Below are 12,080 nucleotides of genomic sequence, written 5' to 3' on the forward strand. Positions count from 1 at the left end.
TTTAACCTGGCAGGCAGCCAGGCACCACACAGTCATTTGCTCACTCCTCACCGCTAAGTGGGATGAGGGAGAGATCTGGAAACAAAATTGAACTCATGGGTTGAGATAAAAATAATCGATACAGGCAAATGATGAAAAAAAATGGAAACAAAAATGTGGTGGTAGTATAATAATCATTTCAAAACCCAAGCAATGGGATCACAAACAGCCTCAACCGAGTTCTTTCCTAGTTAATCCCAAAATATCTGTGTGTTTCACAACTAAAAACCTTAAAAATGATGGTAACAACTACACAATGAAGAACAGCAGATAGCTTAAGAAACTGGGTAAACAGCATCTTATTTTCCAGTGGCTTCCTACTTCCACATGCAATTCAGGTATATATGGGATTGATGCTGCTATCCAGAGTTTTTTAAAGAAAGCAGTAACAAAACCAGGTCATAGTGATAAACTGTAGATAATCCACCAACAGGCACAAAGAGTTATTTTTCTTATGACTTTAGAATGAGCACAGTGAAATATAATCACATGCATTAGAAATGGAACTGCTTACCTCTGAATTTTTTTCCATAGTCTTCCTTGACTGTACTTCCAGATCCTTCTGCCTCTGCAGGTGGCTGTTCAAAATTCCTTCTTGTAGGGCTCTAGCACTCTTTTCCTGAGTGAGCTGCATCTGTATTTCATCACGCTCTTCTTCAGTCTACAGCAATATAATGAAACTTGTGAATCCTGAGCAAAATCACAATTAGCAATACCTTCCTGTTTCATTCTTTGCATTCTTACGTTCTATTAATTCTAATAAGAGCTGTTTATCATAAAATCATAGAACGGCCTGAACATCAATCTTCCATGTTTGCAAATAAACATGTTTAAGCACTGCATGTTAACTGGTTAAGCACTGGAATAGGCTCCTCCGGGAGGTGGTTGAGTCACCATCCCGGAATGTGTTTAAAACCCATCTGGATGTGGTGCTCAGGGACATGATTTAGCAGTGGGTTGTTAGAGTTAGGGTAGTATGGTTTGGTTGCTGTTGGACTTGATGATCTTGGAGGTCTTTTCCAACCTGTTGCAAAAAATTAGCGCTCTAAAGTTTTATACTTAACGAATCACACTCTGTAACAAAAGAAAAAGGTAAAACTACCTTTCTTGGAAATGTACAGAGTTTAAGCAGAAACCCAAGTTATCTTTCTAACATACTATATATACACACTGAAAATAGAGATGTACACTTATATGCTTACAGGCAAAGACCTGCCTGTAAGAACAGCATAAAGCCAACAAGTAACATTTCCAAAAGCACACTAATTCCATTAACTATATGCTACTGCAAGGGCTTAAGCCTACATCTGTAACTCAGTGCTAACATTTAGAAATGTTTCAGAACATGTCATTATATTTTCAGTTTACCAAAAGCTAGCAATACTGCTGTACAAATTGAGCTGTACGAGATTTACGAAGACTACTAATGAGGTGAGACCCAGAAGAGGACTGGCCAACTGAACAAACAGACCAGGAGGCAAACTAATGCAAACCACACTGCCATTACATTCAGGCAAACTGAAAGAGGTGATGCTAACTATTTATTGCTCCTGCCAGAACAGTGTGGCCACTGAAGATCCCTAAGGACCATTTTCATGTGCTCTTACTATGTTTGTAATATGTCCTCAAAATGTACCAAGATAATTACCTAATGCCTGTTGCACAAACAAGGTACATTTTCAGTGGACATCCCAGAATACAGTATCAATTAAAAAGAAACAGAAAAACTGAATGTTTAATATACCTGCTTCAAGAGTTTTCTCAGCGATATTAACTCTGTTTCTAAATTCCTTGCATGCAATTCAAGTTGTTGTTTCTTCTCTGTCTCTCTATAATACTGATCTTCTTTCTTCCTCAGTTGTTCTTTCATTGTTTCATTTTGCATTTCAGCTTTAAGCCTCCTTTCCTCTTCTTGTTTCAAAGAAAATCTGGGATTTTAAAGAGAATATTTGAGGAATTAAAGCACTGACAAAAAAGTAAATATGCCACATTATGAGCTCGCAGAAACAAACTGTAAAAATGCCACATCTTTTCAAATGCAATATTTTTGCTGTAATTTTAAACTTTTAAAATCCAATTTCAACCCATTAGTGGTGGAAGACATCTTGTACGTGAGCTGTACAAGACTGACAAATAAGCCATTAAGTGACGTATAAAATTCATCATGTGTTTTCCAGTTTATGTAGGCAGATATGAAGAATGTACACTTCTAAAATTTCTAAAAAAAACCCCCAAAACTTCACATTACAGGTGCACACTTCATTCAAAATAAGCTCACTGTCTCACCAGATCAAAATACCATAAACTTTTAGTATCAAAATAAACTGTTCTTGATGTAGTGAACATCATCTACATAGTGAGAACTCATGGAGACTGCAAGTAGTGCTAACAAAAGAGCACATCACTTAACCTAAGACAGATCCAAAAACTTTTAAGCAAGCCTCCTCTAAGACTACAACAACTGTTCACCACGTGTAGAGTAACCTTTTTATTTTTATTTTGAAAGAGTAAGGACAGTATTCCAAAAACAGATTTAGAAATGTTAAGCTCAGAATGATTGAAAAGCACAGTTCTAAAAGTCACTGGATCTACATGTAGGAGGAATATCAGCAACTTGATTTTCAATCTGATAAAAAAAGCCTTGGAGAATGTGAGGCTTTATTTTTTTTAATAACTGAAACCATCAGCAGTTTGATTGGCTAAAACTGTTCACTGCGTGTCCACAGTAAGTAAACAAGAAAGTATGTTTGTATTTGGTAGTTATTTTGAATATTTTTCCAATATCTTTGTCAACAAATAAGAAAGCAACTATGAACATAAAGAGGTGCCCCAAAAAATCCGCTTTACTAAGTCTGGAAAATGAATCTGCTTCATTAGTAGTGACCGCTAATAAATAGCTCAAAAGATTGGCTGTAACATTAGGATTTAAATGGCTTATAATTATTGCTTTAATTTCTCAAAAAGTACAGCTTTTACAAATGTGTAGCTAATAGTTTTGAGATTTCATATAGAAAAAAAATTAATTCCTTGCAATTTATAGATGTTTGGGAATTTTGAAAAACATTCAGAATCAAATCCAGGCCAAATTAGGAACTGCTCTGTCTTACTCATAATCCCCTTCCAGACACTGGGAGACTTCTGACACACCTCCTCGACTTCTTCTCACAGAGAGAAGTGCTTCGTGCTCTGTGATCGGCCTAGAATGCCTCCGCTGCACTCACACATGCTGATTATGATCTCATGTATGGAGAGTCCAAAAGTTGGACTCGGTGCAGCAAAAAAGACCAACAAGAGCTATCACTCCCCTCAGCTTCTTGACGCTCTGCTCCTCTTAACAGAAGCCAGGATACTCTCGGCCTACAGGGCTGTGAGATCATTCTGGCTTTTGTGGCACTTAAATCTGCCAAAGCCCCCAGGGCCTTCTCAGCAAAGCAGTTCACAAACCCGAGCATTTCCCTGGCTATCCTCACAAGGGATCCCTCCATCCCACGTGCAGGGCTTGGAATTTGTTCTTGATGTATTTTGTATAATGCCTGCTGGCCACTCCCCTGAAATAGTGTAAACAGTAATTATAAACCATCTGCATCTAGCAGATGAGGACAAGGGAATGATCTCAAATTTGACCTTCAGTCAAACACACCCACTAAACTGCTTCAATTGGCAGTCTGTGGAGTTGCCACAGTTCCTAATCTTATTTAAAAACGGAAGGTACAAAGACAAAATCTGTGAAGCGCGACTCTTAAAAATACTTGTACTTCCCTATCCATAGAGGTACTTCAGAGATACATGGATGTAGCACTAGGGGACATGGCACGTTGTTGGTGGCTAGACCGTCAGCATCTTCTAAAACGTGATCAGGATAACACACATGATCAAATACAAGATTGCATACTTAAGGCTTTGGATGTCACTTTTGAATTCAACTTCTTGGTGAGCCAACATGGATTTCAAATCTTTAGTCTCTTCTGCTATTAATTGCAACTCCTCTTTTTCATTTTCCAATTTCCAGGCTTTTCTCTGGAGAGCTGTATGGTGGTTTTTTTCACGACTTATCATCTGTTCATATTCAAGAAGTATGCTTTGAATTTTCAGCGGCACAGCAGAACCTATATGGAGGAAAAAAATACACGAGATTGCACGTACAATCTATTTAATTCATTGCTGTACTGGGGCTAGGTGGCAAGGTTTTCAGCAAGTCTCTGTAAGACAGACAGAGAAGACCGTGCCAAATACAGATGAGTCCAACAGACCCACTGCAGGACACAGTTTAGCCTATCAGCCAAGCTCATGGTACCTCCAAGAAAGCATGTATTGGAAAGGGCAAAAAATACCACATAGACAGAGAAGGAGGAAAAAAAAAGCGTAAATAATAGCAGTGGTAACGTAAAGGTAAGATGAAGGAGAGAGAGGAAGGTGGATGCACTCCAGGTGTGGAAGCAGATTCCTAATCAACCTGTGGAGAGGACCATAATGGAGCAGGTGTTTTCCTGCAGCCCGCACTATTCATTTATTTCTTTTTATCTTTCCCACTACCAAATTTAATTGGCAAACAATGAAATCAATTTTCCCCAAGTGGAGCCTGTTTTGCCCATGACAGCAATTAGTGATGGCCCTGCCTTTATCTCAGTTCTTGAACTTTTTAAATTCTATTTTCACCTCCTGTCCTGCTGAAGAATAGAAGTGAGAGGGCAGGTAATCCACATTTGCGTTTTGAATTATTAGAAAAGATTAAGAAAATTAGTGCTGCTTATATTTATATCAAGCTATGTGTATATATGCAAGCATATTACGACATTTGATTATATATATATATATTTTGGCAAAGATATTTTGGGGAGCAATTTGTCATGACTTACTAAGAGGTACAAGCAGGAAAAAAGAGAGGAACTTGTAACAGAAAACAAAGTGATTTAGAAGTTTACCTGCATAAACCGCACTAAGCTGTTCTAACAGCAACATAGCTTTTTTGCAGTTTGAAGTTGTCCACTCAGCATCCCATGTAGTTGTGTCAGAGGACTGTGTTAAATCAAGGTCATCAGTAACAGCCATCTGTGTGCTGACCTATGGACAATACAGTGTGGTAAGTATACAAAACTATATTATTGCAGATCATTATAAATGCAAGAACAATTCATCCTCTCACTCAGAGATTTGGCTAAAACAGTACAAAGTTGTATACTAGCAGAAATCGTTTGCATCTTGAACTTGATGTAAAAGCTATTACCCTTTAAGTGATTAAAAGCTGATAAAAACGTAATTTTACAGTACCTTTTTCTTCTTGCTCCCTGTTCTTGTTGCACGTCTGGAAAACAGAAAGACACTTCAGTACTGGAATGCTTATACTGCATTACAAACAATAACTGAAATTGCTCTGAAAACTTAGTTTCAGAAGAAAATTAAACTACAGTTTAATAACAAAACTTTTTTACATGTAGTCGAAGGCAAAAAAAAAAAGAAACAACAAAAACACCTCTTTATGTGTACTGAATGGCTATGTTTTCTGCATGGTATTAGGAATTATAGAACAGTTCAGGTTGAAAGGGACCTTAAAGGGTCATTAGGTCCACGTGGGGAAAGGGAGCCTAAAGGAGACTATCTTGCACCCAGTCCAATTGTGTCCTGAAGATCTCCAATCACAGGAAATTCTATCATGTCACTGGGAAGACTGTTCCAGGAATTGACTGTTCTCCTTCAAAAACATCTTTTATACCAAGATGATACTTCTCCCAGTGCAGCCTGTACCCACTGTACCTTGTTTTCTCCACATGGCTCACATCCAGCTCGCCAACCACCTGTACCCCCAGGTCTTGTTTGGCATAGAACAATCCCTATGCATTCAGTTTATAAATCTTACCTTTCGTTTTCAGGCCAATTTTTGTAATTATTAAATTATTTATAATATTCCTTATATTTAGTACCTTTCTTCATCTTGAGATGTTTCACTGACAGTGCTATCATCCATTAATCCTTGAATCTTCTGCTTAGCCTTCTTCTTTGAAGACTGCCTTTTCTTCTTCTTTTTCTTCTTCCTTTTTGCATTCAGAACAGATTTACAGCATTGAACAGAAAGAAAAAAAATCACCAATTGCGTACATTATATAAAAAAAGAAACACTCTAGGAAAAAAAACAACACAACAAAAACAAGACCAAAGATGTCTGCGATAAAACACAGACTTGATTCCCAAGATCTTGGAAAACATTCAAGCTGTAACGCTTCTCTGTCCCAATCAGGGGATGCACATAGAGCACAGATTTTCCTCAAGAAGACACAGATAAAAAAATCCTGCCTAGAGTTATGCAAAAGCATCTGTGTCTTCTTCAAACTTTTTAGACCTGCTTGGTAATATTATCTTTCCCTTTTTCCTGACAAAGGGGATCTGAGTTTAATGAAAACAAGTACACGAGGAACACTAGCATCTCCTAGAAAAGGGAGAAAATAAATTAAGTTTCTGCTTTTCTGTTCTGAGTGGCTATTTATTAGGAAAATAGCTTCTTCTCAATCTCCAGCTAAGATTCTGAAGACCCCATTAGTGTCCGTTTTAAGGAAGAAATTCACAAGATCTCTATCTCCTCCAGTGAAATAAAATTGAACGTCCAATGTGCACTCAGTTCTTAGAAAAACATATTTTTAAAAGCTTGAGAATCATGGGACAACTCGGCATAGCTTTCACTGAGGAAAGTGCTTCAAACACAAGACCAGAAAAACCCTGAAGCTAAAACCTCTAAATATTACAAATAAAAAATACAGATTATTTTATTAGTTTACCTTTTTAGTGGCATTTCTGTTAATTTTGATCTCTCTTCAGATGAAGAATTCTCTGTGTGCATTTCTTCTTCTATCGTTCTTTCACTCTCAGTTTTTTCTTCATTCTTCCTTAGAGCAAGCTTTTCTTTCACTGGTTGACTGGTAATATCGCCTGCTGGTGTACTGAATTTATCAAGATCTTGTTTCTCCATTGTTTGCATTTTGAAATGTTTCTGCTTCCTTTCTTCCTTCTCAACCTACGAAGAGAAAGTTAAGCTTCATGTATGTTTTTTGTTCCTAAAGGCGATAAAAACTGTATGTAAGCCCCAAGAATCCAAGGCTGACTTCTGAAATAATGAAAAAATAAAAAATAAAAATTACTCCACAAAATGTATGAAGTCATTGAAAATACTCTGATTTCACTCATGATTTGAAGTATCACAAAAAAACACAGCCCTTAGGACAGAAACAATAAGTCATGACTGATGGATAAGGAATTAGATGGTCTACACACCATTACTTGAAGAAACACAAAATAAAGAGTGGATGTATGACGGAGCACTTCCTTAATGACGAGGAAAAAGAAACCCCAAACTCACAAGCAGAAAGTTTCACAGCAATCAGGAGTTTTAGTGAAAGGCAATGAAGGCACACCATGCACAAATCACAGCAAACGAAGAGATTAGTCAAGACCCTGTTCAGAAGCTATTTTCATTCCTTGACTGAGAATCAAAATTGGTGTACTTGTATGCATTTCTTTTTACAGCAATGAGGTGATCACTACTTACACTGGAACTGACTGCCACCTATTGTTAAACTGAAACACTACATTTTGTTTTCCCCACAACGTAATTAGAAGGTTTTGAGAAAAGTACCACTCTAGTCTCCACTGCTCTCCTTATTTATGAGTTACATACTTCCCTTTAACGAAAAAAAAAAATTGCACAAAGCATTTTCTTTTAATGATCAATAGCTAACATGAACAGGACCATTGATACGGAGAAAGACTGAGGAATAAGGAGCAGCAGTTGCACTTCTACCTCTTTTTGTAGCTGTACCTTCTCTTTCTCCAAAGCCAGGAATACCATTTGCAGCATTCCTACCTTACTCTTAAATCTTTCCACATCTTGTTTTAGTTCTTCATCCAGATTCCTTTTCAGCATGCCACTCGGTTGCTGAGCATGTGGAAACAGATTTTTTATTTCCATTCCTCCCATTTCCTTCAATTCACTAAGGCAGTCCCTGGAAACACTGTCACTTAAGATAGACATCCTTGTCAAATTTCCTCTCTCTTATCAAACCAAGTGTACTTTCATCATTTGTGGAAATCCGTCTTATTTTAGGAGGAATATTAGAAATGCCATCCAAAATATTTGTTTCTAGACAATGTCTCAGGGAATATTCAGGACTTCCCTCTACATTCCTACTAATCCCATTCTCATTCTCTTCCATTTCCTCTCCTTTTGCTAGAGGTACTTCTGTATTATCTGTGCACTTAGCACAGTCTTCTTCGTCTGCACTCCAGATATTGTCCATGTTTGCATTTAAATTACTGTGATCAGGAAGGACGGCACAATTTGAAATGACAATTTCCAATTTGGGTTCTTCTAGGTCTGCGTTAAGTTTCGTATCTCCAAATTCACCTTTACTTTCTAACTTATTACTTGATTCTGTCACCCAAGATGAAACACAAAAATTCTCCAGTTCTTCCTTGAAGTCATCTTCTGCCACTTCTGCCGCAAGGGACGTAGATTTTTCAGATTCATCAATTTCACCAAACAGCTGCTTCAGCTCTGCTGTAACCTTTTTAAAAATTGCTTTCAATTCCCTTTTCTCATTTTCAACCCACATTCTTTCATATCTTTCTTCCCACGATTTTAGATTTAACTGCTTGTCAGCACTGTGGGATTCCTTGTTTTTTGCTAGGGCTTCCTGAGGAGAAATTTCTGCTCTGTCAGTCTGCTTTACATGTGCTGTCCTTTCTACCAAGTTAGTAGTTTCTAAAATACATTTAACCTTAAATAAGCAGATAGAGACAAATTACCAAGAAAAAGGAAATTACGGTTAAGCCAAGTGATGATGTTGCAGACTTACCCGATCATGCAACAAAAATAAAAACACCACCTTATTTATTTATTTATTTTAAGAAGGAAATAGAAGGATGTAGTTTAGAAACAATGGTTTTTCTTCCTTTAGATTTCTCTGATCACAAGCATTGCTTTTACCAGTTATAGAGAGAAGGCAGGCTAAAAGGACTTTATGTTTTAGTACACTACTTAAGAAAACAAAACAACAACAACAAAAAACACGATCAAACAGAAACCAACAAAACTATCAACAACAATGTAGAACACAACTGCCTTAAATTCCCCATCCTCCATCACTTTCTACTATCTGGCACTCTACAACACCCTGCGAGCTGTGTTAACACAGTGTGAGTGATTAACAAGCTTTTTACTACCCAGCACAAGGAGAACTGGCTACATTACAATCATTTGTGCTCCCCGGAGTCAGAATTATTAAATTCCATTCCAAGCTTCCAAGAAAAATATTTACTAGGAAAACCTGTTGGTTCCTGCCCTCAGCCCAAAAATCAAAAAGCAAAACATCTACCAAAGCTGTACCACGCCTCAAACCCACCAACTGCATCCTCTCTGCAGTCTCCTTGTAGCTCTGACTTCACACTCTATTCCTCAATGGTGCTGACTGCTCATATCACGTGTCACAGTCCCTGCAACATGCTCCTTGGTTTGTGTTCCCTTCAGAATTAGGCCTGCAGCCTTGGTGTCCCAAGGGGCCAAGACCATTGATCTTCTCACACTGGTTATACAGGCCCTTTTCTCCCTCCACATCTTAACTCTGCAAAAATCTTTCACAATGGAGAGGAGCATCTCAGTCAGCCAACGCTTGTACCAGCCATTCTGCTCCCAGGCTCCACTCTTTTTGCACGTCTACTACCTTCTTTCAGTACTTAAGTTCTGTTCTCTACCTCTTGAAATTCACATCCCTCTTCCACGGTGCCTGGGCATGTGGTAGAAAATACTTGCTCCACTGTCCCTTGAGGTATTACAGAAGACTCTAGACACTCACTGGAGATCCCTACCCAGTCCTGTCCTGTATGCCCAATACAAATGGAATGCCTGCTTTATATTCCTCCATAATGGCCTCCAAAAATTATTTTCAAACACTTTTTAACTTGATCACACAAGGCTACCTTTTGCAGAACCAGAGAAAGCATTGACAGATCATCATATTTCAGGTTTTTGCTTGACCTTTCTCTTACAAAGAGGAAAATCTGGCATATTTTATCAAAGAAACAATCAGACAATAGAAAAATCTTGCTCCCAATTGACTACATATTTTGGATAGGAAAAAAAAAATCACAACTGCACTGTTTCTCAGCACTGCACACAAAGAAAAACACTGCAGTGTTTAAGCAAACCGGCTGGAAACATATCAGGACAATGTCAAGTATCCATCGCAGCAGCAAGCATTTTACACAACTCTAAGAAGATAGTATCTAACTTCAGATGATAAAATCCTCACGTACAAGACTCTCTTTTCAGAACTATTTACTGAGAGGTAAGCTTTCTTTTACCTAAACACATCACACAGTTCACTAATTCAGACTATAACTCATAATATCTGTTTTCACATACCTGGTCCCCACAGCTTTCAATGGCATCCTTGACAATCTCTTCTTCAGATGATGATGGCGCATGAAAGACAGAATCGGAGCACATTTTTGTAATGAACATGACTTATTACAACTTATACCCAGAGAACACCCTGAATCACCATATTGGTGAGAAAATAACACAAAGAGTCCTCTCAAACGTTTGATTTGAAGATCATATTATTATAATGCAGTTTTAAGATGCATCTGTGTGAACCACTTTCTCTCAGGGCACTTTCCTTTTTTTCATACTTATGGGAAATTTGATGAAAAACAGTACAAACGGTCACAAATGGACCTTTAAAAAACACAAATGGCCTATGTTTATGTAGAACTAAAATTATATATACATGACATACTGTGTGCCATACAGAAACTGACTAGATTCCTCTGGTTATTTACATTGCTCCATGTTTTGTGCCAAGAAGGGCACAAATAACTAAAAGGGGAGAGGTTTAAAAATAAAAGAGCCTTCCTCAATGAGAGGAAGGCTTCAGAAGAACATATGTAAAACATTTTTAAAACAACTGCCAAAGAGGAAGAGAAAAGCCAAGTAAATAATCACCCTTGCTAAGTGCAGTTGTAGCACTTACAACACACGCAAGAACTTCCAGGCCAGCAAGAGCAGTGTTAACTGGTGTTAATTAACAAGGGCCCAGCATTTCTTCACTGCTAAAGCACACACCCAGAACACAACAGGGCTCCTATGGAAAACACTAGAAAAAGTTCACTTGTCTATTAACAGCCAAATCCAGTCTATGAGAAAGTTACCATTGTTGTGCTCCCCTGAAATATTCAGCAAGCACGCTCCATGTTCAGCTGCAGCTGGGAGCAACACACCAGGTGATACTTTTCTCAGGCTTTCGGAATCCGACTGTACAATGTAAAACACATGCATGAGAATTGGTACAAACTTGTTTTTTCTGTAATGTAATTTAATCTTCAATCTTTAATTTAATCTTTGTATCAAAGGTTTTTGTATCTCTAATAAAAGCGAAAAAAATATCCTCACGTCCCATCTGAACTACTCTGTCACGTTGACAGAACATACAACCAAGAGGAGGGCTAGCTACAGACCCTGCTCACTTTTGTCTTGTTACTTATCTCAGACAGAACGGATAAAAACAGCCAACACACTCGGTATTTGTCGAACACTTTTGAAAAATGGATTAAGTGTATCTACAAAAGATAGAAGTTCTATACAGAAAAATCTAAATGTCTGTGCTGCTCACTCGGGAGACAACCATTTAACTCCAGCTGCATCGACAGAATAGAGCTGGACAGTGAGAAAAACAATCCTCACACAAGCTCCCCTGAGCAGCTAACAAGTTTTTATGTGCAGTAAACCATGCTGTATCAACATCATGCTAGAAAACCAACTCCAAAGCCAGTAGCTAGGAGGCCCACGTAAGCAGTTTGACCTAACTTTGTCCCACCACCAACTGAACACACAATCTACCGTGTAAGAACTTCAAAGACCCCCAGTTACAGACATAGAGCAGCAGCAACACGAGGTAAACAAGCCTCATCAGGGGCAGGGCTCAATTCAAAGGGAAGCTCTCAAGTAGCTCTCATCTGACTCTCCCCTACACTGGGGAGATGCACATTTCACAGGAAGT

At 38.2% G+C, this 12,080-nt stretch overlaps 1 protein-coding gene across 1 annotated transcript in view; it reads right to left on the bottom strand.

Annotated features, from left to right (window-relative positions):
- The window catches only part of LOC136051466 (ankyrin repeat domain-containing protein 26-like), a 43,947-nt gene that overhangs the window by 14,256 nt on the left and 17,611 nt on the right, over positions 1 to 12,080 (bottom strand). The window contains 10 exon segments of the mRNA XM_065740906.1: positions 554 to 700; positions 1,784 to 1,967; positions 3,932 to 4,145; positions 4,962 to 5,100; positions 5,308 to 5,341; positions 5,958 to 6,093; positions 6,808 to 7,042; positions 7,826 to 8,050; positions 8,052 to 8,801; positions 10,445 to 10,545. Of these exon segments, the coding sequence (XP_065596978.1) occupies positions 554 to 700; positions 1,784 to 1,967; positions 3,932 to 4,145; positions 4,962 to 5,100; positions 5,308 to 5,341; positions 5,958 to 6,093; positions 6,808 to 7,042; positions 7,826 to 8,050; positions 8,052 to 8,801; positions 10,445 to 10,545 (2,165 nt within the window).

The sequence above is a fragment of the Cyrtonyx montezumae genome, unplaced genomic scaffold, assembly GCF_038088225.1.
Source record: "Cyrtonyx montezumae isolate F1298 unplaced genomic scaffold, pur_monq_1.0 scaffold_3, whole genome shotgun sequence".
Classification (NCBI taxonomy): domain Eukaryota; kingdom Metazoa; phylum Chordata; class Aves; order Galliformes; family Odontophoridae; genus Cyrtonyx; species Cyrtonyx montezumae.